This window comes from Argentina silus (genome assembly GCF_951799395.1).
Source record: "Argentina silus genome assembly, chromosome: 4".
Classification (NCBI taxonomy): Eukaryota; Metazoa; Chordata; class Actinopteri; order Argentiniformes; family Argentinidae; genus Argentina; species Argentina silus.
In genome coordinates this window covers 6,889,513-6,913,033 of record NC_139658.1, presented here as the reverse complement: position 1 = coordinate 6,913,033, position 23,521 = coordinate 6,889,513, and the positions used below count along the sequence as shown (strand labels likewise).

Sequence of the window (23,521 nt, the reverse complement as noted above, 5' to 3'; positions counted from 1 at the left end):
AAACACAGGAGGGATCTCATGAAGCAGCAACCATAACCCAGCCAGGACAGAATAGGGGCTTTTTCTGAACTTATGCCTTTACTTTTTGGTTGTGCCATCCAGTGGCTATTACCCATACTGCAATATAGTTAGTTTCTGCAAATGGAGCATGAGCTGAGTGGAAGGTTTGAGTTATGATCACGTCACAGCTTTGTTACTGGATGACCTGTGTTTATGGAGGGTGTATCATTAATAAAAACATGTCATTCTCATAATGGTCCGGAGACTCATACTTTGCCTCCGTCTGATGTAAGATAATGTGTTGTCAGGATTAAGGAGGATTAGTATGGTTGTATAAAAACCCCATCAGGCACACAGCAGCAGCATCATCAGGCTTGCAGGTGTCCACATCTCCCCAGGTGAGTGACATACAGTACTGTGCAGAGCAGACATGACAAAAGCATTGAAAGAGCTGGTTGTGGGATACATGCAGGGGCGCAGTCATGCTACAGGAACTCTATATCCAGGATCTGGTACAGATTGATCTCAGTTTAAGAGTTTAACCTTCTACATTTTTAGGAGGGAGGTTTATTCATTCTTTTTTCATTCATTTGAAGATCTAAATCTAGATTCGGAAAAGACATTCTAACATTTGATAGCGAGACTCACCACATGTTGAAACTCTTAGCATTCACTCTGCTTTTGTTAGATGCTCTCACATACTACATAGTCATAGGATTGCATATATATATTTTGTTTTGTTGTTCTTATCTTATTCTCTAGCTATCTACTTTAACCTCCATGCAGGTCCTTGATTGTGTGAGGAGATGGATTCTTCTGTGTTCATCTGTGGTCTCCTTTGCCTGCTGTTCAGGCCAGCTGTTCCCATGTGTGCACCTACTGAGTACACTCTCTATGTGGAGAAGAATGAGTGTGACTACTGTGTGGCTATCAACACCACCATTTGTATGGGTTTCTGCTACTCAAGGGTAAGTGCTGTCATCTGACAGTATCACTCTGTAGTTTGCCATGGTTTTATTGAGCTGAATTTGCTCTGACTATATTTTTATAGACAATAGACAAGATTTTTACCATATTGAACTTTTATGCCTCATATAAAACATACTGAATGCTGCACTCTCCATTCACCTTGTACACGTGATGTGCAATTGGAATAGAGATATTGACTTTGTGAGCATATGTCACGCCTGAGGTTGCTGTCTGGTGACTCTGGTGGCCTCCTCTGGCGGTACGGGGCCAGTGCCCTCCCAATCTATCAGCATGTCTGTCTGTCTGTCTGTCTGTCTGTCTGTCTGTCTGTCTGTCTGTCTGTCTGTCTGTCTGTCTGTCTGTCTGTCTGTCTGTCTGTCTGTCTGTCTGTCTGTCTGTCTGTCTGTCTGTCTGTCTGTCTGTCTGTCTGTCTGTCTGTCTGTCTGTCTACCCGGTTGCTCTAGTTCAAGTTTTGTATTTCTTTGGTCCTAGTTATTCCACTTGTTAAGTGCGTACCTTTCTTAACGGAGCTTGGTTTTCTCCACCTTTATTTTACCCTTTTCCCCCCAGTATTTGTGTGCTGTGCCCCAGTCCCCTGATTAAAGCATTCCTTGATTTTACTTTATGCTGTCGTCTGAGTATCTCTCCACACTTGGGTCCACTGCATGATCATTGCTAACAGCATAACTATAAACAAATCCATCAGACCCTCAGGCATCTTCGACCTGTCATTAATACTTTATGTGCTTGTTTATTTGTTGTGTGCCTGTGTCCTGCATGGTGGCCATACTAATGTAGGACAGCAACATGAAGGAGCTGGCCGGACCGCGGTTCCTGATCCAGAGGGGCTGCACCTATGACGAGGTGGAGTATCGTACAGCCATACTGCCTGGCTGTTCCCTCCACGCCAACCCACTCTTCACCTACCCAGTGGCTCTCAGCTGCCACTGTGGCACCTGCAACACAGATAGCGACGAGTGTGCCCAAAAGGCCAGCAGTGGAGATAGTGCCAGGTGTTCCAAGCCACTCAGACACATCTACCCATACCCTGGCCAGAGCAACTACATCCAACTCAACTGATGCACTCTAGATGTACTGGGTGGATTTGCTGTTTCTATCTATCCCATTGTTTCTGTTATAGTTATCATTTCTAAAGTATTCATTTTGCTAAACATCGTTGTCAGTTGCTTATGGATACGGTACATTTGTGTAATGGCACCATTGTTGCCTTTTGTGTTTTGGCATGTGGATGTGCTTTTTGTTTACGGCTCTGTTTACAATGGAGCCTGATCCTAGTATTTGTCACCCTCATGAGTTTGTTGAAATCCCTCTGTCTGCCCTCTGACTCATAGAGCTATGTTGTTCACTGTAAAAAAACAATACCTTGTATGGCACTTGATTAAAGCTGAAGTCTGTAAATAGTTCTCACTAATCTGCATTAATCATATCCTGTTAAGGAACACCTTACAGTGTTAGTCACACACCGACGGCAACCCAATGATAATATGACCTTGACAACAATGAGCTCCTCTCTTTACCTCAGTTTGCTATTTGTCTGGTACAGTAGCTACATTAAATTAGAGTGGTTAAACATAATCTTTGCCTGTATAATGTAAAAAAATGTTTCAAAAGGTTCTAAGAGTAGCTTTGTGTGAAAATGCTTATAGGACACATGATTGTTTTTTACTTTTAGCATATGAATCGTCTTAGTGAACATAAATCACTACTTTCACAATTACTGTCATTTTACCTATTGTATTCCATACAATGCTTGTTGTATCCTATTGTTGTTCAAAGTGATCCTGAGTCACAGCTTTTGTCTATTTATGGTCAGCAGGTCAGCAACTCAGAATTGGAAATGTGGAGGAATGTCTGATAAGCCTGTTGTGAATTTAATCTAATCTCCAGTACACCATTTCATGTAAAAGATGGTCCATAAAAGACAGTCATGTGACTCAATCCCAATCAGTGTGACCAGTGTTATCACGTTACATGCTGACTCATCATCGAGGGGAAACACAGGCAGGGCGGGAGAGAGAGATTGGGAGGCAGAGATGGGAAGTGACACTATGGATCCAATATTGAGCAGATAGCATTCATAAACAATGATTTCCACACCACAAAGCTGCACCTTGCATTTCCCTGTATTAACAAGAAAATTCACATTGGATACAATCATGTTTATTTTATTTCATTCCATAAACTACCCTCCTGGTTACAACACAGTAGATATATTGGACTTGATATATGTTAAACTCATTGATGACCTATTGACTTCTATTCAGACTGACGATGCTGTGGCATACAGTAGAGGCCACTGGTGTATTTTAAGATAGGGGTGAGTAGAGGTGAAGGATTATGTTTAGTTTGTTCTTCCATTTCAGTTAGTTCTTCCATTTCACACTACAAAAAGAAAACTGTTGACCTGATTTGACTCCAAAACAATTAGACTAATCAGACAACAGAATGGTATGAATTGTCCAGCTGACATTCCGCATCAAGCTGTGTTTTGAAAACCAAAGCCCTGATAGCGTATTGGATAAAGCAATTGACAAAATGGAATTTGCCCCCGTCAGCATTCTTTGGACAGAAGAGAGATAGCTATGTAGGCCACATACCTGTGACCACTCCATTCAAACACAACTCAGTTTGTTTTTGTTGTGTTCTTCTCTTTCAGTTGGTAATTATAGGCCCAACAAAAACAACTGTAATGGTAAATATCAGGTCCCTGTTTAGTTTAGTTCCCTTTCACTCCTTTCAGAGTTCTTAATTATGAAGAGAGACGCAATATGGCGAAATAAGCAATATTTGGCTGTACAGCATATGTTTTGGACACAAAACACAATGATAATATAGACACCTCTAAGGAACTTGATGGAATGTTTATGCAACATGTGTAACATTCAGACGTGGTTCCCTCTCCCTGTGTTCACAGGGCCTGTGGTAGGGGTCATTGAAGTTCAAAGCATTCTTAACAGTTGGGAAATAGTTTATGTTTAAGTTTTATATTTCTAGTCACAGCTGGCCAATTGTCAAATGTTAATAATGCCACAAATTGCAAAACCATAATGTATTTAATTTTCACTTATTCAGGTCTGATCGACATGCATGACTACAACTATGGCCCTTGTGTAGATCTGGAAAAAAATGGATTGATATAAGCATGATGGTAGGAGACCCACTTTATCGTCTGACAGGCTGGGTGGAATTGCCATTTTGTTTACAACTATCCAATCCTTTTTCAGATCTACAAATGTCTGGGGAGTAGAGGCTGGGGGTTGGCGTTGATTCTGTACAGGGCCAAAACGTCCAACTAAGGAAATAGAAGGACCAATGAACCGTCAATATGTAAATTACCACATCACGATTGGATGGATTGAAACTCTCGCTTTAACGTTTTAGCTCCTCCTCTTTTAAGACATGAATGGAATTTTCCACTTACGCTCCCTGTCTAGGTTATCTGCTGCCAGACGAGACTCTCACTTCTCAAGAAACGAAATACCTCATCTGATAAAAGCGAGCTTAGTCATAGGTGAGTACAATTAGATAATTATTTAGCTAATATTATCATGAGTTAATTTATTATAGTTATTTCTAGCTGCAGAGACAGTCTCTGTCTTCATCGTGACTCACTTTTCTAGTAACAATGGTCTGATTCGTTAGCATAGCTAGTTAGCTAGCTATGGAATCCAGAACTACCGTATCTCATGCATTGCAAACAAATACAATGAATTAAATGATATTATGTTCGAGTATTTTTCTTTGTTTACAGGAGTTGGCATGCTAGGTTTACATTTGATCGACACATTTAATTTGACTGAATTAATTATTTCCGGTATTGTGAATAGACAACTGATCACCAAGACAATGTAAATGTTATGTTGTGAATGTTCCTTGGTGAGATCTTTCATGTATAGGCGAGTTCCTGATACTATGTAAAGGTAACTTGTCACATTCCTGAATCATCCATCAAAAGCGGACATGACTAGCGCTGTATCAATGTATGCAAATGAATGCCCAAATATAGTCTACCGGTTGATGGCCGTGTGCACCGTACATACGCCTCCTGAAACACGTCACTGCATCACACACTCGTGGGTGGGCGGAGATGGAAGCCAAAGCAGGGCAATGTGCGTGGGATAGGCTTTGTGCGAGTAAGCTAGGTGCAATGTTGCATTGCATATTTACTCCAGAGAGACTGATAGGCTTGACTATATAAACCTTCCTCCCCAACTGTGTCTCTTTAGGATTCAACTCAGTGGCTCAGCACTTGATCTAAAGACGGACTACTACTATCAGCACCAGCTCATTAGACCACTACGATCTCACAGCTCCTGTCTTCTTGCTTCGACTGTTACCTTACTGAAAGTCACTATGTCTCAACAGCAGATCAGGTAGGTCTACTTGGAGTTTGCACTTTTGGGACTATTTTATAGGTTATTTTGTACCAGACAAACTTAATCAAGTGCAAGTATTTGACATATATTTGACCGAGATCGCTCTCACATTTAATGTTCTACATTTAATGTTCTCAAACTTTTGATAACATTTGGTCAGTTGTCTTAGTTTTGTTTAATATACATCTTTGTTTAATATAAGTTAATCAAGTAAATAAGTGGTTTTTACAATAATATAAATAAAAATAATAAGTGTTTGAGTGCCTAAAGCCATGTCAAGTTTCATGAAATTGTGTGTGAAGTAGTAATAAACTTTTTTCCAGCCTACCCGCTAAGCTGATCAATGGTGGCATTGCTGGCATTGTGGGGGTCACCTGTGTGTTCCCCATTGACCTGGTAAAGACCAGGTTACAGAACCAGAGACAAGGACACCAGGTCTACAGAAACATGTAAGTCAATGTTGTCATGCTTGCTATGAATAACTCAATGGTCACATGTTGGGTCATGTTGTTTACACTGAACTTCAAAAAATGCAGTCATTATGAAAGCATAGACTATAATTATTCCAAGCCTCTTGGCACACAACGTCCGATTCCCGTCATTATCCCCTAGTACTGCCCCCATGAGTGGCCTAATCCTCAGGAATGTGCGATGGAGGTGGAAAATGTTCTGTTCAGTTCACCCATTCAGCTGCTGTCTCTGCCCTAAGCCTCTGCTCTTCCTTCCTCCTCACTCCTGCTGTATCAATACAGCACCAAGGATAATGGATAGGATATATAGTACAGAGCCTTTTCAAACAGGTGCTCTGTAGTGATGTAAAAGACTGGTATAAAGTGAGTAGTGTAGATTGTTACGACATCTGCAGTTTGTTAGCTGGATGTTATGAAAAACATTGGATTGTAAACATTTTTGACGGATTGAGGTTAAATTGAAAAAAGATCCCTTATTCTGACATGTTTTTTTTCTTCTCTCAAAGGATGGACTGCCTCATCAAAACAGTGCGATCTGAAGGATACTTTGGAATGTATAGAGGTAAGATTCATTCTCAGTTTAGTCTTTCATATTACAGTGATACTATAGGATCTTGTCAATGTCTAGCATATTGGGCCTCATTAATATTCTAGGCTATATGCTGATTTTGGGCGTTGTTTAACATGCAACAGTACTGTAGGACATTGACACTGGCTCTGTAATTGCATTGTTGGGTCCACTAACTTACTTGACTGTTACCCCACTACTTTTTAGCAGCCTTGTGACCTACATATTCAGTACAGTAGTAGCCTATAATATCTAATGACAAAGTAGCATCTGCCCTAACTTACTTCACTGTTACCCCAGTTGTTTTTTGTCGCCTTGTGACCTACATATTCAGTACAGTAGTTGCCTAGAATATCTAATGACAAAGTACCATCTGCTCTCAGATATTCAGTGGATGAATAGTAGTGATGTCAAACCTTTGTAAATGTTTGTGATGAGAAAGGAACTTTTCTCATGCAAACTGTTTTTTCAACCGTCTATGCGATTTCTTTCATGTATGGTTTGGTAATGTAGACTTGTAGAATCTTCTTAATCAATCCTTTCACTGTGAAAATGCACATTTTTATTTGATGGGTTTTATGTAGACAATGTTATGAGGGATATTTTCACTGTGCTGTATATTGTGGGGAGGATAGAACCCGGTTGTTCTGGGTCTCCACTTGTGTGAGGAATGCTGTTTGTTTGCATCTGTGTTTTTCATATTGCAGACTCTGGTCCCCCTGGGATATTGAAGGCTAGCCGATAAGGCCCAGCCACGCTGGAGGCAAATCATTTAATGGTTCTTACAACACTGCTCTATTTCAAACTAGGCACCAATTGTTTTTTTTGTCATATTTGTTCAGTATTGTGTTCCTTGTCTTTCTTATTATCAGTGAACCTCGTCACTCTTCTTGTCTGTTCTGTTGACTCCTTCATTTACTGTCCTCTCTTCACTAACACTCCTGACTCCCTACAGAGTTGTTTTCTTTTCTGCCTGTTGAGGTTACTTTTCATTTTTGTCTGTCTATTTCCACTCACATGTAGACCTTAAGTCTTCCCACATTGTCGACCTTTCTGTAGTCGATTACTCAGACTTCACTTTCTATCTTGCATCCACCTTTTCTCGTCTATTTTCCTCTTGTTGTGATTAGTTAAGTTCTGCTTGGTTCTCATTTATGTTTCAACTCATCATGTAATTCATGTCATTGCTCTTGAAATAATCCCCCTCCATTATCATGCCTTAGCAGTCATACTGAGCCTAGCACTTGTTTTGTCTATTTCATATTAAGTGTGTGTTAGATTAGTAGCTAAACATTCAGTGGCATTGTATTGTGAATGGATATTGATGGTGGTGGGGAATGTTTTCGGAATGTTTTTTGATGTGACTTTCTTGTCCTTGGAAATTTTCTTAGTGTGAAGATTTTGCTAACTGTCAATCATTTTATTTCCAGGTGCTGCTGTAAATCTGGCTCTGGTCACTCCTGAGAAGGCTATCAAACTAGCAGCCAATGACTTCTTCCGCCACCACCTTGGCAAAGATGGGTAAGTGACAGTTTCACATGTAAGCCATTTATTGACCCGCCTGGTTGCGTAAAGATTGACAGATCCCAGTGTTTTGGTTTTTAACATCCCTGTTTATTGTTCCAGTAAGGGACTGACGGTGTTCAAGGAGATGCTGGCAGGATGTGGTGCAGGCATGTGCCAAGTCGTCATCACCACTCCCATGGAAATGCTCAAGATTCAACTTCAGGACGCTGGCAGACTAGGTATGCAAATACAATACATTTCCCTGTTTGATTCACCCACAGAATAAGAATTGAATATGCAACTCTGTGGATTCGGCATGTATTTACTATTACAGCTGGGCCTACATACGTGAATGTATCTGTTTAATTGACAGCAGCCCAGCAGAGGAAGCCAGCCATGTTGTCTCCTACCAAGTTAGCCGCCACCAGCGCGGTTCTAAGCCGCTCCTACAGCGTGAGTCCTGCCCCAGCGGCTCCGGCTGTGTCGGCCACTCAGATCGCCAGGGAGCTTCTACGGACCCAGGGCATCCAGGGGCTCTACAAAGGTCTCGGAGCCACGCTCATGAGGTAACTGCTCAGCCCTCACTGAAACTAGGGTTATGGAGTCAGGGTGGGTTAGGATGAGCTGTATCAGAAGAGATGCATTTGGGTATCTGGGGAGAGTTTCCTGGATCCCAGATGAATCCATGTCTCAGATTGAGGATTATTTTCAGTGGATAATCTGTTTTCAACAGGCTTAATCTGTGTCTGGGGAAACCACCCCATAGCATTGCAACCAACTCATCGGTTCCTGTTTTTCTATGTTTCAGAGATGTTCCCTTCTCCATGGTCTATTTCCCTCTGTTCGCCCACTTGAATCACCAGGGGAAGCCCAGCGCTGAGGAATCGGCACCCTTCTACTGGGCCTTCCTCTCCGGCTGTCTGGCTGGCTCGACTGCAGCCATGGCTGTCAACCCCTGTGATGGTGAGTCCCTGGCCTGCATCCATCTGTGTCCATTCATTGTTAGCTTAGCTTTTTGCTGGTGTTTATTTGGTCTTAACAAGTCCCTGCTCTTTTATTTCAGTGGTCAAGACAAGACTGCAGTCTCTGAGTAAAGGAGCCAACGAGGAGAGCTACAATGGTGTGGTCGACTGCGTGAGGTAAAGACTCTTTGATCATGTAGCCAATAGTGTTGTCACGATGCCAACATTTTGACTTTGTTACTGATACCAGCTTAAGTGTCACGATTTCGATTCTTAAACTATACCACGGCAACTAAAAAAACAAGTAAAAGAATATCCTATTAAATAACAGAACATGGAAGTTCTTATTTTCATATCCTTAGCCATCAGACCTATTCACTGACCTGTCGTGATTTGAGCTCCTTGAAGAGGTCGGATGCCTTCTATCAGAAAGATGCTTGGCTAAATGTGACGTGTTGCCTCCGTTTGACGGCATGGCCTTGTAACATGGTTCACAAACAGGCTTTGATATCGGTCGGCTCGCCCTCATCATTGGCTCTAGAAGTAAAGGAATGCCAGATTTCACCTTTTTATCAACAAGCTGGGGAAGGCCAACATCGACACTTGCAATTGTTTAGCGTTGTCTTTCCCAGCCACACATGCTCACTATGCATGCAGACTGCATGCCCCCCACCCCCTGTGAGCATATAGACAAATTACATTTGTATATTCTGTACAGCTCAAAGTAAATACTGCTTCAGGGAGTTATGGTCAAAGCAGGGTATTGTGATACTTTTGTAGAACCGGTACATCGTGCAACACTAGTAGCCAAAGCACTTTTAACTGATTTTGAGACTCTTAACAACAAATACTTTGGAACACAACAGCCAACAAGATCTCCCAATTTCTCGAAGGCACTAATGTCTACTTGATTGTAATGTAATCATTAATGTTTGCGTTCTCCTGTCTGTGTCTCCCTGTAGGAAGATAATGAGGAAGGAGGGTCCTTCTGCCTTCCTGAAGGGAGCAGGCTGCAGAGCGCTGGTCATCGCCCCTCTCTTCGGAATTGCACAGGTCATGTACTTCATCGGCATCGGGGAATATATCATTGACCACTCGCCCCTCAACTTCCTGTCAGCATGAGATGAGTTCAACCCCGCCTCACCTTGCTATGCATCATGGGACCCTCTCACACATTGGATGAAGTATATATGAGCAAACGACTGGCAGCTACACACCACCAGTATATATGTTAAAGAAAAGAAACTACGAGAGTCTGTTGAGATATGAAAGGTTTCAGAGCCTAGCGGAACTCTGTGGGTATCAACTTCCTGTGCGGTCTAACGGCTGAACTGCACTTCCTCATTTGGGTTTCTGGCTTATTGAATGATCTGACCAACGTTTGCACATGAAGGTTTCAGCTTTGCTGAACTGGGGACCTGCAGTGTTATTTTGTCCCTGGACGATACCCTCTGAGTATCCCTCTGTGAGGGAGGGGGGGTGGGTAAGACTTCAACTGAACGACACAAGTCGACACGAGTTTTTCAATAATTTTTTTATTATTTGTTTTTTGGGACATTTATTTTTGATAATTTAAAGATTCCACCTTGTGCTGTTTGATGAAATAGTGTGCAGCTATGACATTTCTGTGAATTTTTTCAAAGTGTTGGTCATATATTTGCAAGCTCATGACATTAAGCCTTCTGTTCTGATTCTCGCATGTGAAGTGGGTTTCATTAAACTGTATGTCTGAGGAGGCCAGTGGATTAACTCTAGAAATAGATTTTTAACATTTTAAAAAAAGTGTCACTGTTTTGTTTGAATTCACTTTGATCACAAAGTTTCAGTCTGAGAAAAGGGACCAAGCACACAATGGCTGCTCCACAACTACACACTATGGTTCACAGACACGCCCATATTAGTTTATTGAACTATTAACACAGTTGACTTTTGTTGTGTATGGATTTATAATCTGTTGAGTACTTGAAATCCATTTATGCACAGTATATGCAGTAGGTTTGTGAAAAGTATATTGTGTTTGTGTCCACATTCATTCAGGGCTCGAGTAGACAGAATAGGTGAAGACTTCATTAAGAAATATAGTCTTGTTTTTGGTAGTTTGTTCTTGTACCACTGAATTTCACTAATTCATTCTGGTTTTGTATTTGCCTTGACTGTGTGGATTGGCATTTCTCATACTATGAAAAAGCTCCTAGCCAGGCTGTATATTGATGACTACCTCAGCCTGCCAAATAGCATCACTGACACCATCACATTATTCAAAACAAGGAAATTACTGTTACTATGTATGTTGTATGTCTAGTCTTTTTTGTATATTCATTTATGAAATAAAGTTTTACACATACCTTCTCTTCTCTCTGTCTTACTACTCTCATGGACAATTTATTTTCCTGAAACAGAATGTGAGATTGGGCTGGTTTTACGAGGCTACCTGCTCTCTACCTGATGATCAAACTCGGAGGTGCTAATGGTCTGTCTCTTTCTCTGAGAAGACCCATTGCCAAAGCATTAAAGAAATAAACTCTTGATTTGTTCTAATTACTGTTTATTTCACAGGCAATTTATACAGCTTTAAGAAACCGTTACAAAACTGACATGCCAATAAAAGCACCCATTGGTTTTGTTTTGTTTTTACATCATTAGCCTACATAGTAATCTGGATCCTCAACATTGTACTGAATGCACATCCTAATGGCACGCAAAAGAAATCAACACCCACACAAATTCACACAAAATGTACACTAGTCCACACATTGCATGCTCTAATCGAGCTCAAATTGGACAATGCAAAAGACCAAAAAGATCACTTGGGTTGGAAATTCACATTGCAGTTTATCACAGGCTTTGCCTGCCTGACTAAATACAGTATATTGGTGGCAATAGTCATTCAATCAATTTGAGATTAACTCTTGTTGCATTGTACATCTACTCCTTATGTTCGGGGTACGTCTAGTAGAATAACCAACTTTCAATCTGATGATATAGGGCAGGCAAGGTTACAGGTTTTAAAGCACCTATAGTATACAGGGATAGATATATTGTAGTTCTCTTTACAAAGATGGTATGTGGATTCAATTCCCACTTGCAAGTACCTATTATTAAGGACCTGAGAAATTATTGACCACCTGACCTGTCACGCTATCAACATGTCATTCAAAACTTGTCTTCAAGGGGGTAAACCCCATGTATGTGCCTCCACACACCAGACAGTTATCAACAGATTATCACACATTTCACTTTGAATTTGCTTATATGATTGGAATCCTCCTATGGACATTGTTAAAAGACAAGTTTATATGCATTCTTGTTAAAGTATTGTTGAGTATTATGGGCCTGCAACTTGTGCATCAACACATGGTTTGAGAGGGCGCTATATCGCCCTCTTGGCGCTTGGGGATGGAACTACAACAGAAAGTCACAAAATCCTCAGGTTTCTACCTATTATACATGTGCATGTCCCTAAGGCATGGTAATACAATATATGCTGCTAAGATGCTCACAACAGTTAAATAAAACATGTCTGTCATGCCTTAGGATTATTGACCTACATACTTATTGACTTCTTTCAAGCACACAACTTCTGACTGACTCATTATCACACAAAACTATCCCTTCCATTCAGGATGCAAAGGGCATTGAATAAATAATGTTATAAATAGCTGCTGAAGCATAAAAGAAGTCCATATGTACTATTTACAGCAATATTCCTCAGCCATAACATTCCTGTGTCAAAGAGGATTTAATGTGGATATGGAATGCCAGCAGTGTTACAAGAGGATGCAAAAAATGTGGAATGCCACAGAGTAGTGCCAAATGCTGTGCAGTGCACGTTGTGCTTGGAAGGGAAGGGCCACAGCGAGGGATCACTTATTAGGGATCAGGGACTGAGGATGGAAATTAGCTTACTTGCTAACTCCAGCACATTTACATGGATGTGAACACTGAAATGTTGATTAATGTGTGCTGTCCCTGTTAAATAAATGGCATGAATAAATAAATTCAAGTTACAGTGATGGTAGAGGAGAGGAGAGACGTGAGCGGTCCTCACTCTGGGCAGGGTTCTAGTGGTCCCAGTTATGTAGCCTTTTGTGCTCATTCAGTGATATCACACCCTCACCAATCTGGACTTGTTTATGTATGTTTAAATGTTACAAAAAGGCTACCCTGTCCTGTCCTTAGGCCCAGCTTTGATGTCCCTTCCCCTACCCCTCCATGTTCAGACCACCTGATTACATAGGCCTTGTGAGTCTGTATGAGGCTCTATATGACCTCCCTGCTGTTTCGAATTGCACAGCACAGGACCATACTGAAGACCATACCGATGATCTGAGGAGAAAACAGACAGTTGATGTAAAACACCTACATACATCAACAGGCTGTAAGATGGTCATAAAGTTGCATGTAGTGTAGAAGATGTAATATAACCATATTTTTACATAGCATGTTCATAACATGTTCAACATAATAAAATTTTAGTATTGTCTATAAGTGTCTATAAGGGTTCTTACCATTACTCCTGCAACACCAATCCCCACATAGCCAATGATGTAGAGCTTTTCATTGAAAAACTCTGTTATTGCACTGAAACAGTCCTGGAGACACAAAAGCAGAGTACATTCATCTTGTTAACAGATGGGATATACGCCACTCACAATATATTTTGTTCACTAGTTTACAGCTTACATTAGTTGAGTTTACATTATCACCAATGCTTTGACCACAGCTACGTGTATTAAAGCTGTATTATTATATGTGCAGTAACTGTATTATAACTACCTTATGAAACTCTGACCTTCAGATGTTACGTACAATGGTGTACAGTTTAGCACTCACATTTAGACAAGCTGTGTTTCTTGTAAAACAGTCTGTAGGTCAATTTGGATTTCCAATGGTGTTATTCTGCCCCCATGTGGACAATATAGTACCAACAGTAGAGTTTTACCTTTATGTCTTCATCAGTATCAGGGCACAAAGAATCGTTAGGCGTGGAGCCGCCACAGCAATTCAGCTACACATGAAGAAGAAAAAAACATGAAAATGTGGAATTTTCACAACATGTTATCGTGGAACCCAGAATCTTTGACTTAGTGAGACTATTAACAATGTGACAGCAGCAAGTAGCCAACACCTGAGAACAACAACAGTTGAGTAGAAGTAGAGTCGAACTCACAACACTGTGGTACATTGTTGCTATAGTCGTGCTGTTGGCGTCGGCGCTGTCAGAAATAGAGCTGCTGTAGAACTTTTGGACCTCTTCCACAATCTAAAACAAACGGAAAGGAAAGGAAAGTTAATCTGAGGTGGCAATAATCAGGTTATAATGTTGATTTCAAACACACATCAGTGTAGTGATTATAGTAGACAAACCTTGTCTTTGCTTAAGAATCCAAACACACCAGCAGCAACCTCTGCACCAAAGATGATGAGAAGGCAAGCAAAGAACTGGAAAACAGAGAGTGCAGTGAAATCACTATGCACGTAGCCTAATCTGTCTACAGCATCCCAGACACTAGACTAGTTACATATGCTTTTATGAGTTTAAGCTTCATACTAAAGATGCTAGAGGGCCTTCAAAGACTTCTGTCACACGGAACACAGTCTACACCTGCGGAGGCTGGTGGAGGTAGAAATAGGAGGACGGGCTCATTGTAATGCATGGAATGGAATCAGGAATGTTCTCAAACACATTCTATTCCATGCATTACAATGAGCCCATTCTCCAATTTCTGCCTCCACCAGCCTCCGCTGGTCTACAATACATTTGACATGCAACATCAGAATAATGAGAGACATCACTGTATGATGTTGTTGACAGCGCCACACGGTATACCCACCGATCCAAGGAGACACTGAGACTCTCGCACAGCCCCACAGCAGCCAAAGAACCCCACTAGCATCATGAGCCCACCTGAACCAATGAGGATGTAGACGGCTGAAGAGAGAGAAAGGAAGTAGGTGAGACAGAGTGATCAATGGCTTTTCCTCCTTATAATTCAGTATGGTGCCCAAACTGTAGAACAAAAAAAAACAGGAACAATTCTTTACCCAATTTTCATAATTTATCTTTGTTATCTTAATGATAATGTAAATGGCCTAATGTGAGCTAAAAAAATGAACTGGTCATGAATACAGAGTTCTGTCAGTCAGTGTTAACAAACTGCAATTCATAGAAACAACAGAGGATGGCAGCATTATGCAAGATGAGGCACAGCAGGCTAAACATGAAGTTGAACATGGAATTTCAGTGATTCAACACAATCTAAACATGAACAAACATGTAGTTTGAATATCCAGCACTTGATACGAATGTACTAGTGAGCTGACTTCCTTGCAAGGTAAGGTGTAAGAAGTATGAGTACAAATTGAAGAGCTGTAGTACACAGGGAACATCCTGCGAGTGGTGCAGGGCGTCTTACAGGAAGGAAGGTGCTATCGCTTTCCCTTTCAAAGTTCTCATTGCACAGCAGCACCACCAGCATTCAAAGAGCCTCGTTGCTCTGAATAAATTTTGCAAACTCTGAATAGTAATGTGACTCATAGGCAATAGTCCAATATCTGCAGACTGATGACAACTAAAGGAAAGACAACAATTGGATGTGGTTCAGCCATAATATACCCAATCAAATAATACAGAGAGGAGTGCTCTATTCACTCCAACACATGAGTAATCCTACTCTCATCAGTACAAGTCCCATATTCAGAGGCCTGTGGATGCCCTCATTAGCCCCCTCCACCACGTAGCAACAATACCCCTTAGAGGGACAGCAGGAGGGCTCATCACAGGCCTGACAAAGACAAGGCTTTGCTAGGGTAGCATCTGCTCCCAGACAAGAGTCACTAGGGCACCGAGGCTGACGACTGGCGTCATCTCCCCTGTGATGGTCCCTCGCTCCCTGCATCCCTCCCTCCCTCCCTCCCTCCATCCTCGCTACCAGCTCTGTACTGTAGAGTTGAGTAGACAATCTTTATTATCCCCGAGGGACAATTTGCTGTTCAGTAAGCAGTCAATCCAGATTTGAGACTGTACTGTAGGCCTATGACATGGACACCAGGGTAAGTCCCCAAGCTACGTGCTAAGGGCCTAATCAACGACTCAGGCAGGAACTGCTACTGCAGCTTAATTAACCCACATGGGGCTCTGCTGTTGTTGTCTTGCTTAGGAACAATAGACAAGGAGTTAAGAGGAGAAGTCCGTTGTGGGTTTACTGCATGTTGGTGCTGCAGGAAGCTGAAAACAAGAGGGCTCTGCGTGTACGCAAAACTGATCCTCCTGCTTAGTAATGGAAAACTACATGAGACAAGAGAGGGCCCTTTTTACACAAACAAAGCCTTCTAGGAATTGCTAAGAGCTTTCTAAACAAACAAAGCACTCATTTTTCACCGCCGGAAATATACAAGGAATTACCGTTTGCATTTCTTCCCTGGGCCAATATTGGTGGAGGATATCAACGAGCCATGCAAATCACTGAGTGTATGCTCTTTGATGCCACACCCTGTGGCTGCTCAGCTCAGCTCATCTCACACACACACACACACACACACACACACACACACACACACACACACACACACACTGGCCCTAAGGTGACAGAATGGAAAGTGAATCACCCTAGGGGAATGCTGCTACCTTGCTCTGTTATAGTATCTCTCTGTTTGGTCTTGGGTGAGAGGTACATTAAGGGAACCATTCTTTCAGATTCTGTTTATGCAGCCAGTGATAATATTTATCTTGTTGCTAAGGCTTCCGCTGGAATATGGCAGTGTGATCAATCTTAGTGATAGGTATGTGCTCTGTGCAACATGAGGAGAGGGAGCTTAGTACCCAGTCCTACATGCAATACAACTGTGGTTGAAATAGAGGTATTAAAGAGCAAATTTAATTAGGTGTGAAATAGGAGGCCCTGGGTAAAAAAAGGTTGGGAATCCCTGAAATAGAGCATTTAAAATCTACCTGCAAGGCTGACTGATGACTGAGGAGCTTCTTGTTTTTCTAAAGCAATATAGCAAGTCTCATTGAGGTCATGACAAGAGATCTCTTTTACACAAGAGAGGTGACCTTACATTTGCAAACTGAACGTGATAGAGCTATCACAGTAACCTCCTGTTCCATGATATCTATTACCAACCCGGTGATGAAACTCAAAACCACAAGAACAAGTCTTCTTGGGCGTCAAGCCTGTTGTTATTGCTTGTTTTCACAAGGAAAGAATTGAGAAGTTGGCATCATGATGGCAGTATATCACAGTGTGCGATGATGCAATGTTTGATGATATCATTACTGTGTTGTTAATGGAGTACAGTGACTGGAGATAGGGATGGGAGTTCCGCTCCGCCCCGCCAGTACAGCTACTGTAGCTACTATGCCCGGAGGGTAGGAACCAGCGGAGAGAAGCAGGCATAGTGAAGAGCTGATGAAGTGAAGTCACCATTTCAGGTCGTGACCTAATTGTGAGGAACAAGAATAGGCTGCATTCTACTCATCTTCAAGAGGTTCCATTGAGAGAGAGGCTATTGTGTGGAAGACTGAAGTCTACGGAATGTTAAGAGGTCAATTCAAAGACAAGATGTATGACTGAATAGGCTATATAATCACTAATAACAAATGTGGCACAAGGCACTGATTATTTTTTGTTGTTGTTATTGTTGTGGCTAGGATTAAAGATGGCGCCACCCGATTCATCATTCATAAACACATTATCATGACCCACAGGAATTTTTGTGCTGACTCTGATATTTTGTTCCCTTTCAGACAAAAACATGTAAGGCCAGAGGGAAATGCTCAACCACATCTCCCATTGAATACTATATGCCATACTCCAAGTACAAGGGGGGAAGCTGTTCAATTCCGTGGGTCTGGATGTAACTGTGGAGGTCTGGGTACCTGAGTTACTGTACGTTGTTACTAGCTAAGCTGATTAGCTAACTAACTAGCTGATACTAAACTAGCTGATACTAAACAAAGTATCAGAGGGATGTGTGTTGTGTGGGTCTGAATGTGACTGTGGAGGACTCACCTATGAGGAAGGTCTGAGTACCTGACTTACTGTACGTTGTTACTCCTACGGAGTCAACTCTTCATTAAACTTGAGAAGTGTGAGATCCACGTGTCCCGAGTCACCTTCCCCGGCCACATCATCTCCACCACTGGCATCCAAACGGACCCAGACAAGGTCAAGGCGGCCCTGTCCATCCTCTCTCAAGCAAGTCCAATGCTTCCTGGGCTTCGCTAACTTCTACAGGTGTTTTATAGGCAACTTTGGCTCAGTGGTGGCACCTCTCACAGCCCTTACCTGGCGCGCACTGACCCGCTTCCATTGGACTCCGGAGGCCGAGAGGGCGTTTGGAGAACTCAAGATCCGCTTCACATCCATGCCCATCCTGATCCACCCTGATATCCCGCTCGTCCTTTTGTGGTGGAAGTGGACGCGGGGGCGGAGCTTTCCCAGCGGACCAGGAGGGATGAGACACTCCATCCATGCGCTTTTCTCTCCAACCGCTTCTCACCGGCTGAACACACTTATGACATGGGCAACTGGGAGCTTTTGGCGGTCAAGTGGGCCCTGGAGGAATGGAGACATTGGCTGGAGGGTGCGCCTCATCCCTTTGTGATATGGACGGATTACAGTGGGGTCACTCCTCCAAACTAACCCTAACTCTAACCCATCCTGGGGTGAATCCTGGGGTGAACCCTAACTCTAACCCATCCTGGGGTGAATCCTGGGGTGAACCCTAACCCTAACCCATCCTGGGGTGAATCCTGGGGTGAACCCTAACCCTAACCCATCCTGGGGTGAACCCTAACCCTAACCCATGGTGGAGGACGTGCGCTCTTTCGTCACCTTCCACCTGTGCCCAAAGCAAATCCTCGCGGCAACATCTGGCTGGGCTGCTCCATCCCCTGCCCATTCCCAACCGGCCCTGGTCCCACCTGTTCCTGGATTTCATCACGCTTCGTAGGGCCTTTTAAAATCTTACGGCGGATCAACCCAGTAACCTACTGACTCAAGCTCCCCAGTTCCATGAGAGTGTGCCCATCTTTCCATATCTCCCGGCTCAAAGTGGTGAGGACAAGTCGGTAGCTTGACTCCTGTTAGAGGTATTTCTCTCATGGTCCTTGATGTCATATCATAGGAACAAGTTATCTTATGCGCTAGTTGTTTTAGTTAAGTCATTTGTTTTTATTTTCCTAAATCCTTTCCTGTCTACTCTGTGGATTACGCAAGCAAGTGGCTTTGCCTTTCAACTACATTCTCTCGTCTGGTCTCCTCTCACTGGGTCTGAATGTGACTGTGGAGGGCTCACCTATGAAGAAGGTCTCGGGTACCTGACTTACTGTGTGTTGTTACTGGTTAGGTCTGAATGTGTCTGTGGAGGGCTCACCTATGAAGAAGGTCTCGGGTACCTGACTTACTGTGTGTTGTTACTGGTTAGGTCTGAATGTGTCTGTGGAGGACTCACCTATGAAGAAGGTCTCGGGTACCTGACTTACTGTGTGTTGTTACTGGTTAGGTCTGAATGTGTCTGTGGAGGACTCACCTATGAAGAAGGTCTCGGGTACCTGACTTACTGTGTGTTGTTACTGGTTAGGTCTGAATGTGTCTGTGGAGGACTCACCTATGAAGAAGGTCTCGGGTGCTCCCTCCCTAGTCAGCAGCTGGACTGTCTCTGGATCAAACCTCAGCCATAGTCCCACCGCCAGCACCAAGGAGCCTGACAGCTGGGGATCACAACAGGACAAATGCCAAGAGTGTTAAAGGTGTAGCATGTAGTTTTGCGTGTTGCTGCCCTTTTTGGCTACACTGAAAATGTGAAAACGTAAATATGCTACAGTTTGTAATAGCGGAAAATATGTTCATATCTTTGTAAACAAACAAAACGTATCGACACCAAATTTGACAAAAGCGCTTTGTTTGCACCAAAACAGCACAACTTCATTGAACTGTCTTTATCATTTGATCTCATTCCTTGATCGCCATCACGGCAATTTAGCACTGTTTTAAAGCTCAAATCAACAAACTGGACCTTTAACCATGATCAATATAGTGTACATAGAATGAATGTTCACTGCATGACATTGAAACAAACTGGATAACAATGAACATTCAAAAACACAACATTCTTACCATAGCACAACATGTAGTGGAGATGTGAGGTATCTGACACAGTAGAGGCTGGTGGAGGTAGAAATTGGAGGACAGGCTCATTGTAATGCATGGAATGGAATGAGAAATACCATCCCTCATTCCATTCCATGCATTACAATGAGCCCATCCTCTGATTTCTGCCTCCACCAGCCTCCCCTGGTGAGATGTGGCTTGTGTGATAATGAGTCTCTTCTAGTCTTGACTTTGAGAGCAGGAGGCTGCCTGCAGATCTTCTCTCTCCAGGGTAAGCTTTTATCAGAAATAACCCATTGATTGAAACCCAGTAATACAGAGCAGTATCACCCTGATTCCATCTCAACCCCTGTCCTTCTGCAGATGCAGAGCAGGGGAGGCTGCTGGAGGTAGAAACCAAAGGAAAGATGCCATTCCTTATTCCGTTCTATGCATTACAATGAGCCCGTCCTCCGATTTCTACCTCCACTAGCCTCCACTGATGCAGAGGTACTCTTTAGTGTCATTGAAGGTGTTGAAGGAAATACATATAGCAGTGCTCTGAGAAGAAATGTAGTTGTTGTTTTACATATAGAAGAACCAGTCAGTCACCAGTCTGAAAACACTTCAGAAAAGAGAAACAGTCCTCTGTCCTATCCAAGTCTCAGCTCTTAACTGTCTTAACAAATTGCTTGGGACCTATGACATACCATGCAGCAGGACAACCCACCCTTTCACTCCCCATGGTAGGCTAGGCTGCAGTATATCTCAGCTGCAGGCCGTGCCACCCTAACAGGCTACCCTGGGTGACGTAACACATGCTGGCATTGGCTGCCCCCTTGGCATTGTACCCCCAAACTGGCACTGTACCCAGTCTCCTGCCCACAACCCCGCCCCTTTTTAGCTCAGCTGACCAGAGCGCTGCTTCTTGTTTCTAAACTAGGCACAAAGAGCTGTTGTCTGTCTGCTGCTGAAGTGTTCACACCACCAAGAAGACAACCAATTATCTGGCAGGAGCACAGTGAGAGTTCTAGATTCTAGACTCAAGAACAGAGCTAATGGAATAGCAATTGAAACACAACAATATAGCTATACAAGATGATAAATGCATAGCCCGTAAGTCAAATAAAATACATATCTACCAGGGGAGGCTGGTGGAGGTAGAAATTTGAGGACGGGCTCATTGTAATGCATGGAATGGAATGATGAATTGTATCAAACACATTCCATGCATTACAATGAGCCCGTCCTCTGATTTCTACCTCAACCAGCCTCCCCTGATATCTACTGTATGCAATCTATGTTTTTTGCCATCAATTGTCAGGTAGCAGCATTGCACCTTTACTTTACAGGTAAAAAGACTGTGTTCCTACAAGTTTGTGAGCAAACAAATCCATGATATTCCACGTCTGAGCAGTGCCCACCCATTCTTAAATAACAACAAATATGATGTGCCCAAAACAGATTACCCCCAGACAAACCTCTAGACACATTCCCAGACCTTCAAACCTGGAAAGTCACATCACAATGCCAAATTGTACACGGGAGGAAGAACGGAACTGTTGCTGGCTATGGTAACTATTGTGGAAATGTAGCAACTACTAAGGAATGACTGTTTACAACCAATGTATACAGCACCTATAAACAAATACTAAACATATAATTGATTCACTAAATGTATCATAAATTGTATGAATATAACTGGAGGTATAATTGATACTCTTTGGTGACACATTAAAATAAGTGATCAAAGTGAAGAACTGCAGGTTGCAATCATCTTAAGTAACTGTAGCAAAAGGACAAAACATGGTTACAGTAGGGGTTCCTATAAGAACACATATCCTTGATAAGACATACAGTAGGCTGCAGTAAACAACGAAATACATGCATTAAAACGAAATATGGTATGGCAGGTTGTTTGTCCTAACTATTATCAACCTGATTCTAAAAATATATCTCGTTTTAGGAGATCTAGAGCGAGACAGTGGGTGACATTGTTATAGCCTACCGGTAATCTTGCCTACAGTACCTAACATTATTGGCAACAACATATTTGTTATGTAAACACTGGTTATTCTGTGAAAGACGGTCGAATGAACGGAACCTTGAGGATATTCTAATATCCTACAAATAATTATAAATCGTAATCATCTTACATAACTATAAACATACATTGTTTCCCACAATCATCCTAGCCTGCCTAGTTGCATACATGACTCGTGCGCTGATGGTGTTACCGTGCAGAATATCATCAATTCTGGACCCAAGAGCAGCGTACTCACCCAAAATATGAAGTTAAAGACGAAAAGAAGGTATTTCACGCACTTCATCCCACCTTCCACTTTGCTCATCTTGTCAGAGGTTTTCTGAATCTGTCTCTAGAACGCCCTATGAAAAATCACCACAATATAGTTGTCCCAAAGGTGAACTGGAAATCTATTCTTCAGCAATGGACTTCAAGCATCGTCACCATGCAACTAAAGATAAAAACATTCGGAGGAGCTTTACGCGTCTTTTCGGACCGCCCATTTCAGTCACAGCAGGCGTGCTAGGGGTTAAACGACAGCAATAGAGGTCTCTATGAAATAATAGTAAAAGAATAGTCCAACAAAGAATAGTCAAATTACTGTAATTGGGATGCAGCAGGTGTAGTCCATCTGTTTAGGCATTTTTAACATAAGCCTAATTGTATGTTTCTATAGCATGCAGGGCATAAAAAGAACGCCCTCACTTATTGATTACTGTTGTGTAATAAACCATGTATTAAGAGGACCTTTAATAGTCCCATATAAATCATGAAGAAATAAGACTCACAGTTTAAGGCCGCCAATGTAGCTGATTGACCTATTGTAAATGGTTAACAACAGAAGAGCAGTTGTGTGATGCACAATCTCATTCTGATACAGGCCTACAACACCATATATACATTCCTAAAGTGAGTACAAATCCACAAAGATTAAACCGTGTCTGCTAATCTGTCATCTAAAATCATAATCTCTGTTATGGAAATATGGGCTCTAAATTGTTCCTTAAACATAGATAGATGAGTTGATCTGTCAAAGGTACGTCTTTTTTTGTTGTTGCATGATTAATTCTGACTATATTGTCCTCGTACAGTCCTCATATCCGGGATTCTTGGTCATTTTCTGAATTTTATCTTTAATTTCTAAATTTTCTTGTTACTCAGCAATGTTTACATAGGAATCCATAACATGTGACATTAAAATACATTACAATACAATGAATTCAATGTGATTACAAAAGCTTCACACAAGTTTGTCAAAAACATTTTATGATAGTCTCTAGACTAATAAACTATGTTAGCACATGACACTAACACCAGTTCAAATGGCCATACAATCGTTTCATTCAGCAGAACAAAATCAAAGTTTCACAGCCTGGTAAGACTTGTCAGAGAGCTGAGAGGGCAAAGAGAACCCTTTCAGCAGCATATACATGGACTGTTGGGGAGGCGGTAGTATTTGTTGTGACATGGAAGGTCACAGATCTCTCTTCTCACTTTGTTTTCACTTTGTTGGCAGCTTTGAGGAGA

The 23,521-nt window shown here is 42.1% G+C and overlaps 3 protein-coding genes across 4 annotated transcripts; 2 read left to right on the top strand and 1 right to left on the bottom strand.

Annotated features, from left to right (window-relative positions):
* Positions 1-806: 806 nt before the first annotated feature.
* On the top strand, positions 807-2,049 carry tshba (thyroid stimulating hormone subunit beta a; the record flags this gene model as incomplete). The annotated part of the gene is made up of 2 exons (XM_083667653.1): positions 807-968; positions 1,768-2,049. The coding sequence occupies 2 exons, from the start codon at positions 807-809 to the stop codon at positions 2,047-2,049; spliced, it is 444 nt and encodes a 147-aa protein (XP_083523779.1).
* Positions 2,050-4,399: 2,350 nt separating this feature from the next.
* On the top strand, positions 4,400-11,216 carry slc25a55a (solute carrier family 25 member 55a). Of its 2 annotated transcripts, none has more exons than XM_083668171.1 (10): positions 4,400-4,501; positions 5,217-5,363; positions 5,690-5,815; positions 6,343-6,398; positions 7,835-7,925; positions 8,031-8,149; positions 8,287-8,476; positions 8,719-8,873; positions 8,974-9,049; positions 9,835-11,216. In XM_083668171.1, exons 2-10 carry the CDS (start codon positions 5,344-5,346, stop codon positions 9,992-9,994), a joined length of 993 nt encoding a protein of 330 aa, XP_083524297.1. In that variant the 5' UTR covers positions 4,400-4,501; positions 5,217-5,343; the 3' UTR covers positions 9,995-11,216. The 2 variants fall into 2 exon arrangements, with proteins under 2 accessions (XP_083524297.1, XP_083524296.1); XM_083668170.1 differs by having other exon boundaries at positions 8,284-8,476.
* Positions 11,217-11,486: 270 nt separating this feature from the next.
* tspan2a (tetraspanin 2a) lies at positions 11,487-22,319 on the bottom strand (the record flags this gene model as incomplete). Its single annotated transcript, XM_083667904.1, has 8 exons — positions 11,487-13,198; positions 13,381-13,464; positions 13,815-13,880; positions 14,043-14,135; positions 14,240-14,314; positions 14,707-14,804; positions 19,487-19,589; positions 22,251-22,319. The coding sequence occupies 8 exons, from the start codon at positions 22,317-22,319 to the stop codon at positions 13,133-13,135; spliced, it is 654 nt and encodes a 217-aa protein (XP_083524030.1). The 3' UTR covers positions 11,487-13,132.
* Between the last annotated feature and the right edge of the window lie 1,202 nt (positions 22,320-23,521).

Coding starts and splice junctions, on each gene's coding strand:
- slc25a55a (XM_083668170.1), top strand. CDS start 5,344: ATGTCTCAACAGCAGATCAG. Junction 7,926..8,030: donor CACCACCTTGGCAAAGATGG/GTAAGTGACAGT, acceptor TTATTGTTCCAG/TAAGGGACTGACGGTGTTCA. Junction 9,050..9,834: donor GGTGTGGTCGACTGCGTGAG/GTAAAGACTCTT, acceptor GTCTCCCTGTAG/GAAGATAATGAGGAAGGAGG.